Below are 23,955 nucleotides of genomic sequence, written 5' to 3'. Positions count from 1 at the left end.
ATGTGATTTCTGCCAGCAATGCTCAGTAGCTGAGATAAAAGAATAAAAGAGTATGAAAAACTGAACTATTAGGAGTAGGACTTTCCTAAAAATAAGGTCAATGGGGCTAGCAAGAACTAAAATGGCAGATCATGCTGATTATACCAGATTCAGAATAAAGTGAAATAAGAAGGGGGTCAAGAACTTTAGCAAAAAAAACCCAAAACGGTCAAAGAACTAAAAGGTTGAGAGCCAAAGACCAAGCATTGTGAGAATAAAGAAGTGAGAAAGTTATTGTTCTATTATAGTCCAACACTTCAGAGGTGGAGAATACAGCCATGGGGGCTGGTAAAGTGGAATGGAGGTGAAAGCTGATAGAGTTGAGATCAGGGAATTAGAAGGCTAGGCTACTGATTACTTATTTAATATAAGGACAGCAAAGATATACAGGATGACTAGGCTTAGGAAGGAGAAAAAAGAATGATAAATACTGGGGCGCCTGGGTGGCTCAGTGGGTTGAAGCCTCTGCCTTCGGCTCAGGTCATGATCCCAGAGTCCTGGGATCGAGCCCCGCATCGGGCTCTCTGCTCAGCGGGGAGCCTGCTTCCTCCTCTCTCTCTGCCTGCCTCTCTGCCTACTTGTGATCTCTGTCTGTCAAATAAATAAATAATAATAAAAAAAAAAAAAAAAAAAAAGAATGATAAATACTGAGGGAGGTTTCAACCTCAAAGTAGAAAGGATTTTGACCACAAGATAGAAAAAAAAATTGTAAGAATAAGCTTAACAATTCTTCCCTTGAATTATATGGTAAGCAGAGTGAGAGGAAGAGAACACATTTGCCTCAAATCCTAAATCTCAGTATCTAGCATAATGCCTGGCACATTACCAGTTCTCAACTGATTCAATAAAAGAAGGAATGAAACAAGTATGATCAATCTGTTAACCACAAGCCTTTAGCCAAACAGTCTAAAATTTACAGTGTGGGCTAAACTAATGCCATGGGCAACAGTACTTTGCTTCCAAGGTACATCTTTGTTGCAACTGGTGGGAAAGAGAGTCTTTTCCTCAACATTTCACCCTGAGAAAATACCCAAGTAGTACCATTCTTGTAAAAAAAAAAAAAAAAAATCCCAGAATAACTGAAAAATTCAGACAAACTGTCCAGATGTAAACACCATTTAAGATAAAGAGACATGTCGGGACGCCTGGGTGGCTCAGTTGGTTAAGCAGCTGCCTTCGGCTCAGGTCATGATCCCAGCGTCCTGGGATCGAGTCCCACATCAGGCTCCTTGCTCCGCAGGGAGCCTGCTTCTCCCTCTGACTCTGCCTTCCACTCTGTCTGCCTGTGCTCGATCTCGCTCGCTTTCTCTCTGACAAATAAATAAATAAAATCTTTAAAAAAAAAAAAAAAAAGATAAAGAGACATGTGATTCTACTCTGATTTCATCTTCAAGACTGGAAAAAGACATGTTCTTACCACATACCGAGTTCAAGAGGGTTAATAATAATAAAATCAGAATAAAGAAGCTCGAAGGCAGCAATCTGTCATCTTATCTAGTTAGGAATTAAAATTCTGGACTTAACCCTAGCACCTCTTCACTTTCATTATTTATACTGTGAGCTTGTTTTCAGGGACAGCAAGGAAAACATGAAACAGCATCTGACTCTCTAGCCACGCTTGGGGAAAGAAAAACCCTGAGACTGGGAAGGAGTGGTAACTAAGCACATGGAGAGGCAATCACGTTAGGTCTTAGATATAAGTCTATGGATTTCCCAGTACTCTGTGCCTATCCACCATCAGTAGAAAAACAACACCCTCTTCTTTTCATTTAAGGTGCCCATGCCAGAAACATATTTGACTTAAGACAGAACTGTGACTAATTATGGTCAGCCTTGATTATAAAATATATCAAAAGGAATAAATTGGGTGCCTGGGTGGCTCAGTGGGTTAAGCCACTGCCTTCGGCTCAGGTCATGATCTCAGGGTCCTGGGATCGAGTCCCGCATTGGGCTCTCTGCTCAGCAGGGAGCCTGCTTCCTCCTCTCTCTCTCTCTCTCTGCCTGCCTCTCTGCCTACTTGTGCTCTCTCTCTGTCAAGTAAATAAATAAAATCTTTAAAAAAAAAAAAAAAAAAGGAATAAATTAACCTAAGAATCTTGACCAGTACTTCTTTCAACATTTCTAGGACAAGCATTATTATATTATCTCCATCATTAATCTCAAATGATTCCAATGGGAAAGCCAGACAGCAGATTAATACTGACTTATTGATATAGAAAGTGAAGTTCAGAATATCTAAACTGGTTCTTTTAAGACAATCACCGGGGGTGATTTTAGCTGGCTCCGTCAGAACAGCATGTGACTCTTAATCTCGGGTCATGAGTTCAAGAGATTACTTGAATAAACAAACAAATAAAAAAAAAAAAAAAAAAAAAGACAGGGGTGCCTGGGTGGCTCAGTGGGTTAAGCCGCTGCCTTCGGCTCAGGTCATGATCTCAGGGTCCTGGGATCGAGTCCCACATCGGGCTCTCTGCTCGGCAGGGAGCCTGCTTCCCTCTCTCTCTCTGCCTGCCTCTTTGCCTGCCTCTCTGTCAAATAAATAAATAAAATCTTTGAAAAAAAAAAAAAAAGACAATCACCAATAAAGTTGTGGTCATATTTGTTCCTCAGCTTTTAAATTAATAAGTCATGTATATTGCTTAAGTAAAAATTAGGAAGATAAGGACTGAAGTATTATAAACCCTGTAATTTTTGTTAAAAGTCGTTTTGATTGTCTTTTAATACAGTTTTCTACTAAGACTTGTTTTAAGACAGTGTGATCTTCTCAGAAATTAATCCCAAACAAAAAGAACAAGAAACCAAACACACATAACCCATTTTCAATAAAACTAGGAAATGCATTTAACTCCACACATCAGGAGGTAAAGAAAACAGAGTGGTTTAAAGCAATGGTACATGACTCAGTGGAGTAAAATATGATCAAACCTAAATGCCTGCACAGAGAACTCAAAAGAAGTTGATTCCATCTATAGAACCCTAGTAGGTTCAAAAATTGGAGACAAAAATAAAAAGCAAGAAAGGAAAAAAAAAGTCATTAGGGACTACAGAAGGCAGAAGGTAGAGGACTAAAAATAGGTAGATTACTAACACTTGGAAAGGTGTACTCTCCAAGAAAAAAAAAAAAAAAGAGTGAAATATCAGATACAGAGTGAAGTGCTAAAGTAAAAACTTGACTTCAGTGAAGGTCTGCGTATTGGAAGGTTAAGATCTTCATCTCTTCTCTCCCATCCAGCTCCAGGATGCTTTTTCTATGCAAAAGAATAGAGGATCTTTGTCAGCACCAACTGACTACAGAAAATGATATCTGGAGGTTCTCAGTCAATTGCCAGCTAAAAACATGCCTTCCTACACAGATGGAGCTTGTGATCAGCTTTTCAGAATTTCACTCTTAAATATGAACAATCAGTAAAGGATACCAGGCATCTAAAGAAGACTTTTGACATGGAAGAAAGAGACTAAATCAAACTTAAAGCAAACAGGAACTTAGAAAAGAGATCTAATGCCTAGAAAAAAAGGACATTTCAAAGAATTATCATAAATACCCTCAGAGGAATAAGATAAGATAATGTACTCATAAAACAGTTGCTATAAAAAGAAAAAGTCAGTTAAGTGTCTACCTTCAGCTTGGGTTATGACCTCAGGGTCCTGGGACTAAGCCCCATGTCAGGCTCCCTGCTCGGCTAAGAGTCTGCTTCTCCCTCTCCCTCTGATACTCTGCCCCACTTGTGCTCCATCTCAAATAAACAGAAAATCTTTTTAAAAAAATAAATAAATAAAAGAAAAAAATGGCAAAGCTCTGGGGAACCACAAATATTACAGCTTTAAAAAAATCAGTAAAAGGATTAGAAAACAAATTTCTAGAAAAATCTCAGAAAGTAAACAAAAAGACAAAGAAGCAGACAAATGGAAAAGATAAGAAAAACAGATGATCAGTCCAGGAGGTCCAATATCCAACTAACTATAAATCCAAGAAGAGAAAACAGTAGAGGGAGAAATTATCAGAGATCATATAAGAAAATCTCCCACAGATTGAAGGACTGGAACTCTCAAGATTCAAAGAGTAAAAATAAAGAAAATAATAAGAATCAAAGGAAGATAAATACACCACTGTAGAAAATTCAGAACAGAAACTAAAGAAAATTTTAGATATTTTAAAAGAAAAATAGATCTCTAGGGACATCTGTGTGGCTCAGTGCATTATGTGCCTGCCTTTGGCTCAGGTCATGATCCCAGGGTCCTGGAACTGAGTCCCACATCTGGCTCCTTGCTCAGCAGGGAACCTGCTTTTCCCTCTGCCTGCCTCTCCCCCTGCTTGTGCTCTCTTCCTCAGCCCTGACAAATAAATAAATAAAATCTTTTCTTTTTTAAAGATGTTAAATATACAAATAAATAAATAAATAAGAAAAATAGATCTCTAAAGAAATGGGAATTGGGGGTGCCTGGGGGGCTCAGACAGTTAAGTGTCTGCCTTTGGCTCAGGAAGCCACTGGTAGATGGTCACCACAAGAGGCAACAAGGGAATTAACAATGATAAAGGAAGATATGGGATCCAGGACACAAAGACTCCAACACTGATGGAGCCAAAGGGATTCCAAGGATTGTGACCAAAGTCCAATAATGGCAGCTATGCCTCCAGAGCTACCAATACAGGCAGGAATGGGGGACAGAAGGTTTTGATGGTATATCTACAGGAAAATAAATGGAACTGATAGACAACCTAGTAAGTGGGACCATAGAACATTAACCTAAACAGAGTTGTTGGAAGGCATGAGAAGACAACAGTAGACTCAAAGAAAATGAAGCAAAATCAGAATATAGGGAAAAGGGAGGAAGAAGTAAAAGAGAATAGAGTGGAAATCAATACATATTTCTAAAACTGCTGTATTAAGTGACAGCAGAACTTGCCTATTACTTAGAAATGGAGACCAGAACAAAGAGCTAAAAGAGTTACCTCAGAGGAAAATTAAAAGAGCTCTCCTCTCCATGTTCACTAAGCAGAAAACACGAATACCAATAATGAAACACCTCACATTCTAAGAGGACATGTAGTATTGTGTTATAGATTTTCTTGACTGAGAATTTTAGGCCAAAATGTGGATTTTATAGCAGTTAACAATAAAGTTGGGGAGGGATGCCTGGCTGGCTCAGTGGGGCATGCAATTCTTGATCTCAGGGTCATGGAATTCACCCCCTATGCTGGGCATGGAGCTACTTAAAAAAAAAAAAGTAGAAGAAGAAAAAGGACCAAAAAGGAGGAAAGGAATCACCTTTTTAAGCACCTTCATGGCAAATATCTTCCCAGTATTTGCTCCTGTTACTTTTCGAACTTGAAAAACCTGGATAAAAAATAAAAAAGTGTTTGTTACTAAAAGCTAAACTAGGTTAGTCACACTCCCTTAATTCCTATTTATAGAAAACAGATACAACAGTTTATATTCTTATAAAAACTAGTAACACAAAGACTGTGCAAAAATGATAAGCTGAAAGAGCAGACTATATTAAAGCTTTAGTAATGAAATCTGTGAAACATGGGACTGTTCTATTTGGTCTGCTGACATCTGGTGGCCAAGTCGGTCAGTGATCATCTAATAATGAACAATCTATATAACTTTATACACAAAATCCAAGTTTGCTTGGAAAAAGCTATAATCAGGGTTCTCAGAGGCAGAATACCAAAAGTAAAAATTATAAATTATTTTGTAAATTTCTTCTAGGAGTGCCACTGTTCTTGCTTCACATAAAACTTTAATAATAGTTGACAGGAATTACTGTTTACCTATTCCTTAAAATGGCTAACTATATAAAACTTTATCATGCAATAGCTAAAACAATGTGAGACTCAAAGTGCATGTGTTCCACATTCAAGATGATTAGAACAAATCAGAATGTGTCCTTAAGCCTAAGAAGAAACTACAAATGTCATGCAATGAAAAAATTAACACTACACAGTAGCATAAATAGTTCTTAAACTTAACTACTAAAATGTTATCTAAATTCTACCTTTTGATAAAGAATAGCTAGGTATAAATTTTCCTGGGCAGCACACATAAAGATAAGGTCATATGTTAGAAAGACGTGGGCAAAATATGAAGCTAAGCAGTTCTCTTCCTTTTTCTTCTCCCTTCTTAGATTCTTCAGCTTCCCTAACTAAACCTCCAAATACTGCAAGTCAAAGAAAACCAATTCAGATTTAGATCTCAGTAACATTTAGCAATATGCCATGCCCATTAAAAGTAAGGAATGGTTTTTTAAGAGGATACCTATAGAGGATACCCTTTAATCAAAAGAAGGAAGGATTCCTCTAATAACAGACTTTGACTGGCAACGTTGTCTATTTATTTATTCAACAAATATTGACTGAGTGCCTATTATGTGTCAGTCTTTTATGTTTATGTTGGGAGGAAGAGAACTTCTGTACATCCTCCAAAGAGTATCAGATTAAGTGATCATATCCTTTGCTGACAGCTAGCAAAGACTGAAGAGGACTGCTGAACGAGTATATACAGGGCGGGGGGTTATGGGGGGTAGGGAACAAAAAAATCAAAGAAGATGGGAACAGGGAGGGAGACAAACCATAAGAGATTCTTTATCTCACAAAACAAACTGAGGGTTGCTGGGGGTGGGGGAGTAGGGATAGGGTGGCTGGGTTATGGACATTGGGGAGGGTATGGGCTATGGTGAGTGCTGTAAAATGTGTAAGCCTGATGATTCACAGACCTGTACCCCTCGGGCAAGTAATACATTATATGTTAATAAAAATTAAAAAAAAAATTAACCTATCCCCCACCAAAAATTAACCTACCCAAACAGACAATAGCTCTTATTTCAAAAATACTTCCTACCTTTCCATAGCCCCCTTTACCAAGTACCCGAAGTAGCTCAAAACATTCTGGTCTGATTTTTTCTGGCCCTCTGTTCACACTAGTTTCCGAAATTTCAAATTTCTCACAATGTTCCATGCCACTGAGAAGAAAATTAAAACCAAAAGTAAATTCTCAAAAAGTTAAATTACCTTCAGTTTACTATAATTTAATACAAATAAGTAAAAAGGAAAAGGTACATAACAAATTTACTATCTGTACTCTCAATAAACTAATGATTCAATGACAAGGTAAGTCAAGATTAGGATGACTTGATAATTGCTTATCTGCTTGTTTACAGAATATGCTACTTATTTTTTGAAACACTGAGCACCCCCAAACTAAGATAAAATTAGAACAAGTTTATTGAGCAAGTTGACAAAGGAAAAAAGTCTTCTGGCTATTCATATTTAGTTCATTCAAAATGTCTATGAGACTAGGTATTATCCAACTTCATTTAGCAACTTCAGAAAATCTGGGAACTTTGTAAAAGTACCCGATTAGTTCAAGTCTTTATGCTACAAAAATTCTTGCTAAGAGAATGTATCCATGCACCTTTCCATAGCTACTATTAGCTTGCTTTAAAGACTCCAAAAGTGGCATTTAAGTGGCAATTTGTTCCTTCAATGCTTTTTATATGAGAGATCTTGGTCTACCCCCAACCCATGGTTTTTACTTAAGTTTGGGGTATAGAGCAGATTAATCACCATTTTCACTTAACAGAGTTTGCCTAAGATGGCTTGAAATCTCTGTATGAATGACATATTACAAGTAGAACAAAAAACATTGGACTTTGAAGGCATTTCTAAAAATTTTATTTTTAAGAAAGAAAAGTTGACTCTATTAACCTAGTAAAAATTTCTAACCCATTCAGACTCATATTCATTCTAGTGTTAATCAGAATGAATATCTTTCTCTTAAAATCTATATATGATCTCAAAACCTGGATATATTACTATATTAGAGCTAAACTCAATAAACCAAGTTTACATATATGACTAGATAATTAAGAAGAGATTACTGGAATCACATGATGGCTACAAACTAGAACTTATAAAACCTACTTGTAAAGAAAGACAGCACAATGAAATCTTTTCATATAAACTTACAGTTCATATGGTCCAACTCCCCCATGGTCCATGCTTTCATTTAACTGACCCTGAAAAATACGTTAAAGTTGTAAAAATAAATAACCTCATAAACATAAAATCAAAATATGTAATGCTTCACCCTACTACAAAAAGAGAAATGAATGAAATAAACCAGCTTAAAAACTCTCTATACTTTAATAACAGGCAAATGTCATGATGAACAAAATAAGGTACACAGTACCACAGGGATTTCATTTTTAGTTTTCTATGACAATTACGCTACCGATTCTACTCAATAATGATCTACAAAAAAAAAACTGGATGATAGCTCCTTTAAAAATTACATTTATTCAGGGGCGCCTGGGTGGCTCAGTGGGTTAAGCCGCTGCCTTCGGCTCAGGTCATGATCTCAGGGTCCTGGGATCGAGTCCCACATCGGGCTCTCTGCTCGGCGGGGAGCCTGCTTCCCTTCCTCTCTCTCTCTGCCTACCTCTCTGTCTACTTGTGATCTCTCTCTGTCAAATAAATAAATAAAAATCTTTAAAAATAAAAATAAAAAAAAATTACATTTATTCAAAAGATAAATTTTGTGTATTGTGAAACTAAAGACATCAGCTTTTAAGTATAAATTACTAAATCAAATTATTTACATAAAGTGCTCTGATATGATATGATACACAAGACTAACATAACATGTAACTACAACCTAACTAAGCCTATAGTAACCACAACCAGTCCAAGACACTATGCTGTATGATGTGGCTGATCAAAGCAAAATAATTAAGAATCACCCTCAAATTGTCAAGAGTCATGCCAGCCGAACATTTATTCTGACCACAGTATAGATCTAAATAAAAGACATTCCAAGTTCATGGATCTGATGACTTAATACTGTTTAAAATGGTTATACTAGCCAAACTGGTATATAGGTTCAACACAATCCTATCAAAATCCCAGGTTTCTTTCTTACAGAAATTGACAAGCTCACTATAAAACTCATACAGAAATGCAAGGGACCCAAAATAGCTAGAACAATCTTGAAAAAAGGAGAACAAAGTCGAAGAACTGACATTTCCTTATTTTAAAATGTATTTACAACAAAGCAACACCAACGAAGGCAATGAGATACTGGGATAAGGACAGACATATAGATAAATGAAATAGAAATGAGTCCAGAAATAAACCCTTACATTATGGTTAACTAATTTTTTACAATGAGCCAAGAAAATTCAATGGGAAAGAGACAGTCTTTCAATAAATGGTCCTGGAACATTTGGATATCCACATGCAAAAAAATTACTTCAGTTCTCTACTTCACACCATATTCCACCACACTAAAAAATTAACTTAAAATTCATCACAGGCCTGGGGTGCCTGGCTAGCACAGTTGATTGGATGTCAGACTCTTGGTTTCTGCTCTGTAGTTATCTCAGGGTCATGGGATTGAGCCCTACATCAGGCTCCACACTTAGCATGGAGTCTGCTAGCCATTCTCTCTCCCTCTCCCTCTGTCCCTTGACGTTCCATGTACATACTCTCTCTCAAATAAATAAGTAAACCTTTAAAAAAAAATTGATCACAGGCCTAAATATAAGAGCTAAAACTACAAAACTCCTACAAGAAACCTAAAGTAATTCTTCATGATCTTGGGATAGGCAATGATTACTTAAGACACATCACCAAGGGGCGCCTGGGTGGCTCAGTGGGTTAAGCTGCTGTCTTCGGCTCAGGTCATGATCTCAGGGCCCTGGGATCGAGTCCCACATCAGGCTCTCTGCTCAGCAGGGAGCCTGCTTCCCTTCCTCTCTCTCTGCCTGCCTCTCCATCTACTTGTGATTTCTCTCTGTCAAATAAATAAATAAAAAATCTTTAAAAAAAAAAAAAAAAAAAAGACACATCACCAAGGTGCACCTGAGTGGCTCAGTCAATTAAGCATCTGCCTTTGCTTAGTCCTGATCCCAGGGTGCTGGGATAGAGCTCCATGTCAGGCTTCCTGCTCAGCAGGGAGTCCGCTTGTCTCTCTGTCCCTGCCCCAACTTGTGCGCGCTCTCTCTCTCTCTCTCTCAAATAAATAAATAAAATCTTTAAAAAAGACACATCACCAAAAGCACAAATGACTCAAGGAAAAAAAAACCAATAAACTGGACTTATTCAAAATGTAAAACTTTTGCACTTCAAAAGTGAAAAGAAAACCCACAGAGTAAGAATATATAAAGAACTTCTACAACTCAAAAATTTAAAAATAACGCAATTTTTAAAAAGTATGTTAGAATCTGAACAGGTATTTCTCCAAACAAGATACACAAATGGTCAATAAGCACCTGAAAAGATGTTCAACATCATCAGCCATTACAGAAATGCAAATGCAAATCAAAATCACACTGAGATAACCCTTCATATCCACAGGATGGCTATAATTAAAAAGACAGAAAAGTAAGTTGCGCAAGAAGGAGAGAAATTAGAACACTGGTAAACTACTGTCAGGAATATAAAATGGTACAACCTCTTTAACAGTTTGGCAGTTTCTTGAAAAATTAAACGTAGACTTAACATATAACCCTGCAAATCTCCTCATAGGTATCTACCCAAGAAAAATAAAAATATATGTTCCATAAAGAGTTGGGTACAAATGTTCTTAGCAGCATTATTCACAACAGTCAAAAACTGAACAACTGCAATGAGTATCAACTGGTGAACTCATAAATAAAATGTGGTTGACACATACAATGGAATACAACTTGGTTCTATGTACATACTATGACATAGCTGATCTTCCAAAACGTCATGTTATGTAAAAGAAGCCAGACACAAAGTCCACATACTGAATGATTCAATTTATATGGAATGTCCAGAAAAAGCAAATTTACAGAGATGGAAAGTAGACCCCTGGTTACCTAGGGATAGAGGTGGCAGTAGTGACTCTAAATGGGCCCAGTTTCTTTTAAGGCAATAAAAATGTTTTAAAACTAAATTGCAGTGGTGGTTGTACAACTCTATAAATACACTAAAAGTCACAGAATTGCCAAAAAAAAAAAAAAAACAAACCCTGGGCAGTAGAAATTCAGTTATGAATATTATAAAATATAGCTTTAAAGTAAGTATTCTTGAATACAGTCTGGTTATGAGTCTTTCAATTTATATAAAAGGATATCCCTTAATTGGGCTCTCAATAATGATGTTTTTTTAAGTGCTGAATCACTAAATTGTATACCTAAAACTAATATTACACTGTAGGCTGACTAACTGGAATTTAAGTATTTTTTAAAAACGGTAAGTTTTTAAGTTTTTATTGAACATTTTAGAATAATTTATAAAATGTTTAGTTGAACATAACTTCCTTCAAAGGAACCAGTACAGGGGCGCCTGGGTGGCTCAGTGGGTTAAAGCCTCTGCTTTCAGCTCAGGTCATGGTCTCAAGGTCCTGGAATCAAGCCCTACATCAGGCTCTCTGCTCAGCAGGGAGGCTGCTTCCTCCTCCTCTCTCTCTTCTGCCTGCCTCTCTGCCTACTTGTGATCTCTGTTTGTCAAATAAATAAATAAAACCTTTAAAAAAAAAAGGTACCAGTACACATTCAAGCTACACAAAGAAAACTGATAGTATTCTTAAACAAAGGATGCTTAAATGTCCCCCCAAAACTATAAGTTTTCAGCCAAAATTTACTCATGGTGTGAACAAGTCAGGATGAAGGCTAATACTAGGCATGTAAGTTTCAATGTTAGACTGAGCTAAATGGATGGGGCAATACCAAGGGGAAAAAAATTCTTGCAGTTTCAACTTGATACAGTTTCTTTTGTGGGGGGGTAGTAGTAGTTATGGTTAAAGGTTTTTTTGGTCTCCAGTGCTTCACATATAATGGCTTCACTTTAAAGACAAAAGACTAACTTCTCTCAAATGTGATAAAAGTAGTAATACATAATTGTTTTTACTTTAATGTTAGTTTTACTTAATTTTAAATTAAAGACCACAGGGTAGTTAACATTAAACCATGACTTTGAAGCCACCTAGAAAGATATGGCCTGCGGCTATATTTCATTTCCGAAGCCAGCCAGGCCTGTATTACCACCTCCATCTGTGTTTATAACTTCCTACCGTTACCTTCTGGAGCAGAAACATTTGAGGCACAATGCTTTTCTGTGGCCCACGTGACCGACAGAAAAGTCTCACACCTGAAGCATCAGGCTAACATTATATAATACATACACAATTCTTTCATAGGAAACTTTTCAGTTAGATTTTTTTTTTCCTCCGCTTTAAGCTTTATGACTTTTTATGACTTAATGCTTTTCTTCATGTGCTACTATGATTGACAACATGAATCCTGCTCACCTAAGAACTATTCAAGGTATGTTTCAAACCACCCACCAAACTATTTCCCAAGTTTTAAGTTAAAATTGTATATAAATTCAACTTAATATGCCTAAGATCCCAATCAAAGAGAGAACATTTCATAAAAATGTAAATAAGTTGTTATACAATGGGTGAAATATCCTTAATCCAGATATCCATTATACGGTTTATCCACTTGCCTGCTTGTCACAAACATTTCATTATAAAATAAGATTCAGAAAATCAATGAATTGGGAGAAAAGGAGTAAACCTTGCTCAAAATCTTGAGCTACTTAAAACTGCTTTATAATGCCTATTATAATGCAGGATAACTACTGATGTTTTTCTGTAATTTTTCGTAACAGTGAATATTTGCTTTAGCACTATATTTTTCAAAGCACTAAAAAATTTTAAACTTTTTGCTCAATAAAAATCTGATATCCCAATCTGAAACTCATGCAGTAAGCTTCTGTGACTACTTCAAATTTTGAATTAGTAGAGTAAAAATTAAGGATTAGTACTGTTTTTGTGTCTCTATAGAAAACAGAAGTTTACAACATCTTCATAATCTAATGAAACTCTCTAGAGGAAAACTTTCCCTTAGTTTCAACTCACTCTCCCCAAATTATACCACCACCAGTGAAAAACAAAAAAAAAGATCCAAACCCACCCATCCAGCCCCCTCCCCCAAAACGCTCTTACCCATTGCTTTTTAATATAGTCTTTTGAGGTATTCAATCAGGGTCTTTTCTTAGTTAAGAGACATTCAGCTTTATTCATAAATGCTTTCATTTACTGTCCTCATGAAGACATCCTTTACTAACTAAAGAATTAACTATGCTGTATAAACATATATATTGGTTAATATAAATTTAGCTAGTGTAACATATCTAAAAAGGCATATAGCTCTAACTAGGACCAATAATTTAAAAAACCCTACAGTTTCAAAAATGCAGCACCTCTGGTATAACTGCATTTATCAAGTCTCTAGGCAAAAATGAGGGTAAACTTGAACGTTTGGTTTTTTGACAATGAGTAAGACTGACAGCTTTCCATGAACAAGCTAACTGCTTAATATGCCAGAATGTTTTAAGAGGACAATATTTTATATACTTTAACTCACATAATCCTCATCTTACAGAGAAGAAAATAGTGTCAGATTAAGCAATTTATTCTAAATCATACAATCATAAATCATACAGCCACCTGGGTGGCTCAGTCAGTTAAGCGCCTGCCTTTAGCTCAGGTCATGATTCCAGAGTCCTGGGACAGAGCCCCATATCAGGCTCCCTGCTTGGCGAGCCTGCTTCTCCCTCTCCCTCTGTCTGGTGCTCTGCCTGCTTGTGCTGTCTCTCTCTCTCTCAAATAAGTAAAATCTTAAAAAAAAAAAAAAAAAAAAAAAGCCACACAGCCAGTGACAATGCCTAGAGGGATTTGAATTAACTTTTAACCCACCACAAAGAGGTACAGAATGAACAAGACAAGTAAATGCAATGAAAAAGCTGTGCAATGAAGCCTGCAGGCTGAATGGAATCAGCAGACACTACTAGTTAACTACTAGTTATCTATGTAGTCTTGAGCAATCACCTCTCTGGTTTATGCCTCAGTTTCCTTGCTATACAATGATGAAGTGGGGCTTCTCTGAGACCAATGTTTTAAAAGCTTGTGTACTAAGTGTTGCATATTCACGACTACCCAGATTTTCCAAGATTCTAAACTTCTCTTGTTTTTCAGAATTTTTAGATTTTGTTTTAGAGAAACCTGGATGTCACTGCATTTCCTCAAGTGGCCAACCCAATCCCATTCTCAACTCTTTTCACTTGTCTACCTTGAGGAATCTCTTGGAATAACACATTCAAAAGAAATATTTTCAACTCCAAAAGCATTGCTAAGTAAGATATATTCTACTGAAGGCTCTTCCTCAAAATCCTCTTTACCTTTGCTTTTTCTCCAAAGTTCCCCTCCCCAGGGTAGTGGTCTTATTTCTTTCTCTTTCATATTTCTACCAATCTCTCTGGCCTCCTCTTCCACACTCTCTCAAAACCTGTTTGCTTGTACCCAACAAAATGAATGTACAGGAGCAGGCCAAAACACATCTCAAGGAGATCCCATTTCGTAACAGAAATCTAAATACAGTGTTTTACTTTCAACTGCTTTAACATCTCCTGAATTACCCAGTTTTCCCCCTTGCCCCGCTCCAAAGCTGCTGCCATATGGAGCCAATATAATTAATGACAGTATGCAATACATAGTGAAAGTAATTCCATATCTGTTTCAAATTGTATGTCGTGTACCTGGAATTCTGCAGGCAAACATACTAAAAAGTATACAACTAAATACCCACCTTACAAACTGTGATTTTTATTTAGATTCATTTCATTATGAAAAAACAATTTATTTCAGCCCACTTAGTTTCTTACAATGTTCAAAGCTCTTTTTTTTTTTAATAGCATCTCAATCTTTTGGCAACAAGCAGGGCACAACTTACTTTCCTGGAGAGGAAAATCAGGTGAGGAAAAGGGAAGTCTCTTACATAGTGCAAATATCTGACACCAGTCCTTAACTCATGTGCTCACCTAGACAGTGGGATTTAAAATCTAAATTATCATGAGGTTACCAGGAGTGATCATTTGCCCAGAATCAGTGACTTAGTATGACAACAGTATTTTTGAACTTCAAGTGCAATTTGTGATTTTTCAATAACTTTATCTTGAAAAAAGAATGGTATTCCATAAAGAATAACAAACTATTAAGACAGCAAAGGTAAAACCAAGCTATGCATTAGGAAAAAACAATTCTAAATTTAGTACCCTAAATTACAGCAAGGAAAGCCCTCACACCACCATTCACAAGTCTCAGTACAAGCAATTTATTTTTGGCAAGCCAAATCACAGCTGTCAACGCTGGTTTTTTTCCACCCCCAAATTACACAAAGTATTTTGAAAAAAAGTAGACATCTTCAACTAGGGGGAAAGTTACAAATGCCGTGTGCCATTATAAATGCTTTAAGAAAAGAAAAAAAAAAAAAAAGTCACACGGAAGAGGGTGTTTAAAAAAAAAAAAAAAGCAAACAAACAAACCCTGGAAGATGCAGCAGAGCCCCCTTGCTCCCGAAATAAAACTCCTGGTGGCTGTAACAGCAGCGGCAGCGCTACTCCCGACAGAAGTTTTCAGCTGTCACTTCTAACAGCTGAGCGCTTCCTAGGAGAGAAGCGACAGGCCGAGAAGAGAGGTGGTTGTGGGAGGTCTGAAGATTTAATACTTGAAAACTTACATTCGAAAGGAAACCCTTCCGCACTTCACCTGCACTTAAGGGACACCCAGAAAGCGCAGTCCTCCTCCCCCCAACACGCGCTTACACCACTCGCGCCCCGCCACACTCAAGTTCAAGAGCTAGAGGAATCGACCACGCGCCCTTTCTCGTTCCCTCCACAAATAGACTGCTCCCGGCTGCGCTGATCTAGGGCTACAGGCGCGACCTGCGGCTACAGGCGCAACCTGCACCTGCGAGCCCCAAAGCGGCCTCACACCTAGGGCCAGGTCCGCCCCACCCGCTCCCCTGCCTCGGACCGCGCGGCGCCTACGCTCCTCCTGGAGACTACTCGCGCCCCCCATTCCCCGGGTCTCCGAGCTCTCCGACGCGCCGGGCTTCCAGGGCCCGCGCCGCCGCCCTGGCCCTGTCACCTCGGGCCCCCCGGGACCCCGGGCCTCACCCCCTCCTCCAGCTCATCCTCAGAGCCCGCGTCCTCTGGCTGGTCCAGGTCTATGTCAAATACTCCTGCCATGTCCTCAGCTTCCCTGTCTCGGAAGTCCGGCGCTGGGTAAAAGCCGTCCCGCCTCCGTCGTCGCCTCATGGGCCCGGACCCGCCGCAGCCACCGCCGCTGCTGCCGCCATCACCGGCTGCTTGGGCTCAGTGCGTCTGCGCCTAGGCCCTAGACTGGCTCCTCAAGTTCAGCGGTAGAGCATGCGTACAAGGTTGTGTGAAGCCGAACTGTGGGCAATGAACATGCGTAGAGCTATCGCCTGGCGCCAGGTACTGGCAGAAACATGCGCAGAACCCCGACCGAAGCCGCTTGAGGTAGCTAGAGCATGCGCATTGTCGACTAAAGCGTTTGATGGACAATGAGCATGCGTACCTAGTCTGAAGTTGATAAATTGAAATTGAACATGCGTAATTAACCTTTCTGAATAGGAAAAAAAAACCAACAAAACTCTTAGTTTGTGAACATGCGCATTCGTCCTCCGTAGTTTTTTTCTTTTTAATTGAAAGTGAGCATGCGCATGATGAGGGGGTTGGCCCTCTGAAGTTTGAACAGGACGGAAACGGCTGGTTCTGGGTCTATCAGTGAGTGGGGTTTATGGGGAGCTCCTGGGGCTAGTGGAGAAAGGGAGAAACTTGGTTTTGCTGTTCTATTTCAGTGGCCTTGTGAAAGACACATAACCTTTCAGAGTCTGTTTCCTTATCTATTAAACGAGAATACCTAGTTTGCAAGGTTATTGGAAATTTTTAAGTACAGTCTGGCTCGAAAGCCACTAGCCACTGTTCTTTCCGGTGCTGCAAAGACCTGGTGTGAGGTCTTTACCAAAAATTCTCTTTTCATTGTTAAAAATAGTGAAGGTTCGGTCTCCTATTTCATCTAGTCCTCCCTTTCCAAGCTTTGTCTTCCTTGCTCTCTACCTGAGCTAAACGCACATATTTCTTGTGTTACTATAGTTACCAGACCAGAAGATGATTTGTAGAGAGAGAAAGTCATTAGTTAGAAGAGAGAAAATTAATGTTAATTAAATGTACAATTGTTGAGCTAACTTCTGTGTTCTGTGTGTCAGTGTAGTTGAAGTTGAACTAGGAATTCCTTCAACTAGCATTCATTTTGTTTTGTTTTATTTATTTATTTTTTTAATTTTTATTTATTTATTTGACAGATAGAGATCACAAGTAGGCAGACAGGCAGAGGAGGAGGAAGCAGGCTCCCTGCTGTGCAGAGAGCCCGATGTGGGGCTCGATCCCAGGACCCTGAGATCATGACCCGAGCCGAAGGCAGAGGCTTTAACCCACTGAGCCACCCAGGCACCCCTCATTTTGTTTTGTTTTAAATGCATGCTTGGGGACACAGTGACTACAAATCAGATTTCAGTAACTATTGAGCTGTTTTTGAATGCATTTGGGTACAGTAAATTCCAAATCCCAAAACCATGTAGAGAAAGAAAACAACTTCCTTGAATGATTAGTTCCTTAGACAACGGAACTATTTCATCTATAACACCGTATGTATGGCATTTTTAAGTTATATTTTTATCAATGTACATATGATATTTTATTTGTTCCTTGTTTATTAGTACTGTAGTGGTTCTTAAAGCCTATATTTTTCTATTACAGGTTGCTCACTTTTTTGAGGGAATAGGCCTAGTTTGCCTCTCAGCATGTCAGTAGTAACAGTGCAACTTGGTCAGTGTGGTAATCAGATTGGTTTTGAAGTATTTGATGCTCTATATACTGACTCACACTGTCCCCAGGGACTCTGCTCTAAAAGAGAGAATGAGGCATATCAAACATCTTGCAAAGAAAGATTCTTCAGTGAAGAGGAAAATGGAGGTATGTGTGATGCATCTTATTCCTCTCCCTTACTCAAGGCCACGTCCTTTGCATGGTGTCTGAACCCCAACTCTTCCCATTGTTCTAGGGAATGACTTTGCTCATAGCCCTTTGTTTCTGTGTTAACAACCTTTGCCTCTCTAGTGGCAACTTACACTCAGCACATGAGCATGCCCAGATCTCACCAACCTACCAAACAACATATGACTAACTTCTTTTTTCTCTTGTTTTGTTTTGATTTGTTCTGTTTTGTTTTTTAAAGACTTATTCCCTGGGGCACCTGGGTGGCTCAGTGGGTTAAGTGTCTGCCTTTGACTCAGATCATGATCCCAGAGTCCTGGGATCGAGCCCTACTTCGGGCTCCCAGGTTAACAGGAACTTGCTTCTCCCTCCTCTCTGCCTGCCACTCCCCCTGCCTGTGCGCGCGCGCGCTCTCTCTCTCTCTGTCAAATAAATAAAATCTTTAAGAAAAAACTTTTATTGCATTTTGGGTCTATGCACTGGGGTGGTACATGGTGCAAGGATTTGGAATAAGCTTTGCAATTTTTTTTTAAAATAAACTCTACCCCCAACGTGGGGCTCGAACTTCACAACGCCAAGATCAAGAGTTACATGCTCTACCAACTGAGCCCACCAGGCACCCTAAGCTTTTCTTTTCCTTCTTATCCCTTTACCTTCTCATCTAAGATTCTCAAAGGAGAACCCTCTTTACCCAACTACAGTCCTGCTTTAGCCCTACACCACCACTGAAGTCCTCAAAGAAAAGTTCCTAGGGGACTAGGGGGATGGGGTAACTGGGTGATGAACATTAAGGAGGGCATGTGGTGTAATGAACACTGGGTATTATATAAGACTGATGAATCACAGACCTATACCTCTGAAACCAATAGTACATTATATGTTAATTTTTTTAAAAAAAAGTTCCTAGTGGGGAACCTGGTGGCTCAGTCGGTTAAGTGTCCAACTCTTGATTTCAGCTCAGGTCATGATCTCAGGATTATGAGATCAGGCCCTGCATCAGGCTCTATGCTGGGTGTGGAGCAAACTTAATATTCTCTCTCTCCCTCTTCCTCTGCCTCTCCCCACCTCTCTTAAAAAAAAAAAAAAGTTCCTAGTAATCTAATTACTAGATTTTTGTGATTGTTTCTCTTTTCTCAATTCATTCCTGGATTTTATAAGATTAACTACAAAACTTCCTCCTTGAGGGGTGCCTGGGTGGCTGGGTGGGTTAAGCCTCTGCCTTCAGCTCAGGTCATGATCTCAGGGTCTTGGGATCGAGCCCTGAATCCAGGCTCTCTGCTCAGCAGGGAGACTGCTTCTCCTTCCCTCTCTGCCTACTTGTGAGCTCTCTCTCTCTGTCAAATAAATATTTAAAAAAGAAACAACAAAAACTCCCTCCTTGAAACTCCTCCTTAGTCTCTGAACTTTTCTTCTCCACTGGTTGCATCTCAGGCTATCTCTCCTCACTGGTGTAATCCTCTCTGGTATAGTTCTCTCTGGCTAATTTCAGTTACTCTTGTAATTTGCCACTTCTTGACACTGGTGATTCTCAGATCTGCAGCTTCTCTTCCAAGCTGCAGACTGATTCGTGGACATCTCCACCTGCATCCTCATGTGTACCTCAAACTCAGCATCTCCATACCTTAGGGCATTCATTATTTTTTCATTTAGAACTTGGGTTCTTTCTGCCCACATACCATCAAACATAATGATCTGCTTACTTTACCTCCTACATATCTCTTCTCCCCTTTCTATCTTCACTGCCATTGGCTTAGTTCTGGCTCTTGTCATCTCTCACCTGGATTATTTCAAGACATTCCTTCTATTTCCCTGCCTTAACTCTTGTGTCTGTCGTATCTCTCCTCCATACTGCTGTATTTAACAAGTCATCTGATGGGGCACCTGGCTGGTTCATTTGGTAGAGCTTGTGACTTTTGATAACAGGGTTGTGAGTTCAAGCCCCACACTGTGTGTAGAGGTTACTTAAAAACTAAATTAGAGGCTCAGTCATTTAGCATCTGCCTTCAGCTCAGGTCATGATCCCAGGGTCCTGGGATGGAGCCCCGCATCAAGCTCCCTGCTTGGTGGGAAGCCTATTTCTCTCTCCCCCCTACCCCCTGCTGGTGTTTCCTCTCTCGCCGTCTCTCTCTCTGTCAAATAAATGAATAAAATATTTAAAAATTTAATTAATTAATTAATTAAAGGGATGCTTGGGTAACTCAGTTGTTAAGCATCTGCCTTTGGCATCAGGTCATGATCCTAGGGTCCTGGGATTGAGTTCTGCATCAGGCTCTTTGCTCATTGTGGAACCTGCTTCTCCCTCTGCCTGCTCTGCCTGGTGCTCTCCCTCTTGTGCTCTTGCTTTCTCTCTCTCTCTTTCTCTGACAAATAAATAAATAAAATTTTAAAAGAATTAATTAAAAATAAGATTAAAAGTCATATGACAATTCCTCACTTGCTTGAACATTTGTAGTTTCACAGTATTTTAAAGATAAATTTTTAAGCTTTTTAGCACTGCATACCAGGACTTCCAAGATTTGAGCCCTGCCTGCTTTGCATCCCCATTCATCAGTCCCTGTACTCCCTCCTTCTCTGTCTTCTGTTTCAACAATCCTGACCCGCTTTCTGTGCCCACGCTATTTTATACATCTGAATGTGCTACTCTGTTAATGTGGATTCATTGTGGGTCATATCACATCACACTGAGATTAAGTTTTATCTCTTCCACCAGTCCTTCTAGGGTTAGACTGATGTTGTTTTCATCTCTGTGTTCCCAGCACCATACATGGGACGTTGTAAGCTCTTAACAGATATTTGTAGACCTGACCCAGTGATCATTTTAGCCTTCACTGATCCGTTCTACTTAGTAGAATGCTAGACATTATGAACCATCTGCAAAAACCTGCTACTGCCCACCTTAATTTCTTTTTTTTTTTTTAAAGGTTTATTTATTTGACAGAGAGAGAGATCACAAGTAGACAGAGAGGCAGGCAGAGAGAGAGGGGGAAGTAGGCTCCCTGCTGAGCAGAGAGCCTAATGCGGGGCTGGATCCCAGGACCCTGAGATCATGACCTGAGCTGAAGGCAGAGGCTTAACCCACTGAGCCACCCAGGCGCCCCTGCCCACCTTAATTTCTAAGCAGTATGACAGATCTTTCTATCCTTAATCTTTGGATTTTTTTTTTTTTTTTTGGACCTAGAAATTTGTGCTCTGAAATAACCCGAATAAGACAGATGAAATATTTTTCTTTTGGTCTTTTTCCTCTGTCTAGTTCCAATTGCCCGGGCCATACTTGTCGATATGGAACCTAAAGTTACCAGTCAGACACTATCAAAAGCTTCCCAGTCTGGCCGATGGAAATATGGTCAGCATTCGTGCTTCTGTCAAAAACAAGGTTCTGGAAACAACTGGGCATATGGGTAAGAGTAATTCCTCATGATTTTTGGTTTAGATACAGCTACCCTGTCAGCATAGTTACAGCTGCACAGTTGATATACCAAGTACATAATCCTGAAGTTGCTATTTTAAAATTTAGAGTGTGACTTCACCCAGAAGAAACTCTTCATTCTATCCCATGGGTGTCTCTGCTTCTGGTCCAGGTAATGATAAAACCAAAGCTCTCTTCCTACAGGGTTTTCTACCTCTTCACTGTCATCCCACCAACTAGCGTATTATCAAAACAATATCTTTATCTGGCAGGTATTCCAGCTAATGGGGAACACAACAAGGCAGTAGTATGTCTTGGGGTTCTTTGGAAAATTTCGATGTGTGGGTCTTACTTTCAGAAATTCTGATTTACTTGATTTTTTTTTTAAGATTTTATTTATCTTTTTGACAGAGAGAGATCACAAGTAGGCAGAGAGGCAGGCAGAGAGAGAGAGAGGAGGAAGCAGGCTCCCCACCAAGCAGAGAGCCTAATGCGGGACTCGATCCCAGAACTCTGAGATCATGACCTGAGCTGAAGGCAGAGGCTTAACCCACTGAGCCACCCAGGCGCCCTGATTTAATTGATTTACGATGAAGTCCGGATGTTGGAATTTTTTTTAAAGCTTCCCTCTGTGATTCTAATGTGCAGTGAAGTTTGAGAACTACTGCTTTAGGAGTATTATTGTAAATAGTGAATATTATTTTGTACCATAAACTTGCAGAAGCATCTGGTACCTGAAGTCTTTAGCTACAGGAATGGCCTATAAAAGAGAATTTTCTGTACCCAGTAAATTCCCTGTCCCCGCAGGGCTATTCTCCTGTTCAATATATTTAACATTTAAATTTTATCAATCAGGGCACCTATACCTTTCATAAGAGCTAGTTCACATCCATGTGTTTAAAAAACCTTCTGTATTGTATATATTCCTCTCTGCATTGCCTCTTTCTGAGTAAATTGAAAGGTGTTTTTATTTGTTTCTTTGTGTTGCATAGTTACTCTGTTCATGGACCCAGGCATGAAGAATCTATAATGAACCTAATCCAGAAGGAAGTGGAGAAATGTGATTCTTTGAGTGGTTTTTTCATCATAATGAGTATGGCTGGGGGCACAGGATCAGGGCTAGGAGCCTTTGTTACACAGAAATTACAAGATCAGTACTCAAATTCTTTGAAAATGAATCACATTATATGGCCTTATGGAACTGGTGAGGTATGAAAATTTTGAAAAATTTTATATTTTGGGGGCATCTGTCTGACTTAGTTGGAGAAGCATGTGACTCTTGATCTTAGGGTTTTGAGTTTGAGCCCCACATGGGGTGTAGAGATTACTTAAATGAAACTTACCAAAAAAAGAAAAAGAAAATTTTGTATTTTGTATTCTTTGCAGTGAGATAAATTTAGGTTGCTCTCACCCTTTCTTTGGAAATACCAAGTTACCACATCAGGAGTCATTCATTATATTATATAGTACTTTTGTGAGCGATTCATTTAACTTTGCTTAAACTTTTCCAAAGGAGTGAAGTGTCCTTGTTTTTAAAAACTCCAAAGGAAGGGGACGCCTGGGTGGCTCAGTGGGTTAAGGCCTCTGCCTTTGGCTCAGGGCATGATCCCAGGGTTCTGGGATGGAGCCCTGCATTAGGCTCTCTGCTCAGCGGGGAGCCTGCTTCCTTCTCTCTCTCTCTGCCTGCCTCTCTGCCTGCTTGTGATCTCTGTCTTTCAAATAAATAAGATCTTTGGGAAAAAAATAATAATAATTAAAAAAATAAAAATAAATAAAAACTCCAAAGGAGGGGCGCCTGGGTGGCTTAGTTAGTTAAGCGACCACTTTCGGCTCAGGTCATGATCCTTAAGTCCTGGGTTGGAGCCCCACATCAGGCTCCCTGCTGAGCGGGGAGTCTGTTTCTCCCTCTGACCTTCCCCTGTCATGCTCCCTCTCACTCATTCTCCCTCTCTGAAATAAATAAATAAATACATAAATACATAAATAAATAAAATTTAAAAAAAAAATCCAAAGGAGATAATTGTGCATCTTCTCTCAGAAACCCATTCCTGGGTTTGTCCCTGTGGCTACAGTATGTAAAGGAGGGACCTTGACCTCGTGTTGGGGTTCATCATGCCATTGCCAACCTTCAAAGACTTTTCCTTTCTTTCTTTCTTTCTTTCTTTTTTTTTTAAGATTTTATTTATTTATTTTACAGACAGAGATCACAAGCAGGCAGAGAGGCAGGCAGAGAGAGAGGGGGAAGTAGGCTCCCTGCTGAGCAGAGAGCCTGAGGCGGGGCTGGATCCCAGGACTCTGAGATAGTGACCTGAGCCCAAGGCAGAGGCTTTAACCCACTGAGCCACCCAGGCACCCCTCCTTTCTTTCCATTGAGAGGAATTTTCTATATAGGTCAATTTCCTGTTGATCAACCTTGTAAGAGAAATGATAAAATAGAGGTGAGTCAGTCACTATAGGAAATGTAGGAAGGAAGTGTGATAGTAATAGTAATAGTCACTGTTTTTTGAGCCCTTACAAACAGCAAGACACTGCTCTAGTGCTTTAATTGCATTCTGTCATTAATCCTTACAATTCAAGGAGCTGGTGTAATTATGATCCCTGCTGTACAAGTGAGAAA

At 39.3% G+C, this 23,955-nt stretch overlaps 2 protein-coding genes across 4 annotated transcripts in view; one reads left to right on the top strand and one right to left on the bottom strand.

The window, feature by feature from the left end:
- RPS6KB1 (ribosomal protein S6 kinase B1) overlaps window positions 1-16,263 on the bottom strand; it is a 39,613-nt gene extending 23,350 nt beyond the window's left edge. Inside the window, exons 1-4 of one of the 3 annotated variants that reach the window (XR_009400475.1) lie at window positions 16,031-16,261; window positions 8,009-8,058; window positions 6,882-7,002; window positions 5,307-5,375 (exon numbers count right to left, since the gene is read on the bottom strand). Coding sequence is in view for 2 of the 3 variants with exons in the window: in XM_059380570.1 (XP_059236553.1) it covers window positions 5,307-5,375; window positions 6,882-7,002; window positions 8,009-8,058; window positions 16,031-16,171 (381 nt within the window). In the remaining variant the exon portion in view is untranslated. Of the gene's footprint in view, window positions 1-5,306; window positions 5,376-6,881; window positions 7,003-8,008; window positions 8,059-16,030 lie in introns of all 3 variants that reach the window. The other 2 variants (XM_059380570.1, XM_059380569.1) reach the window with 2 other exon arrangements.
- Window positions 16,264-16,576: 313 nt separating this feature from the next.
- TUBD1 (tubulin delta 1) overlaps window positions 16,577-23,955 on the top strand; it is a 27,854-nt gene continuing 20,475 nt past the window's right edge. The window contains exons 1-5 of the mRNA XM_059378875.1: window positions 16,577-16,663; window positions 17,242-17,583; window positions 17,696-17,911; window positions 21,183-21,330; window positions 22,331-22,548. Coding sequence (XP_059234858.1) covers window positions 17,740-17,911; window positions 21,183-21,330; window positions 22,331-22,548 — 538 coding nt within the window. The 5' untranslated portion in view covers window positions 16,577-16,663; window positions 17,242-17,583; window positions 17,696-17,739. The remainder of the gene's footprint in view (window positions 16,664-17,241; window positions 17,584-17,695; window positions 17,912-21,182; window positions 21,331-22,330; window positions 22,549-23,955) is intronic.

Source organism: Mustela nigripes, chromosome 16 (assembly GCF_022355385.1).
Source record: "Mustela nigripes isolate SB6536 chromosome 16, MUSNIG.SB6536, whole genome shotgun sequence".
Classification (NCBI taxonomy): Eukaryota; Metazoa; Chordata; class Mammalia; order Carnivora; family Mustelidae; genus Mustela; species Mustela nigripes.
Note: the sequence above shows the minus strand (reverse complement) of the source record. Positions and strands in the feature narration are given on the sequence as shown.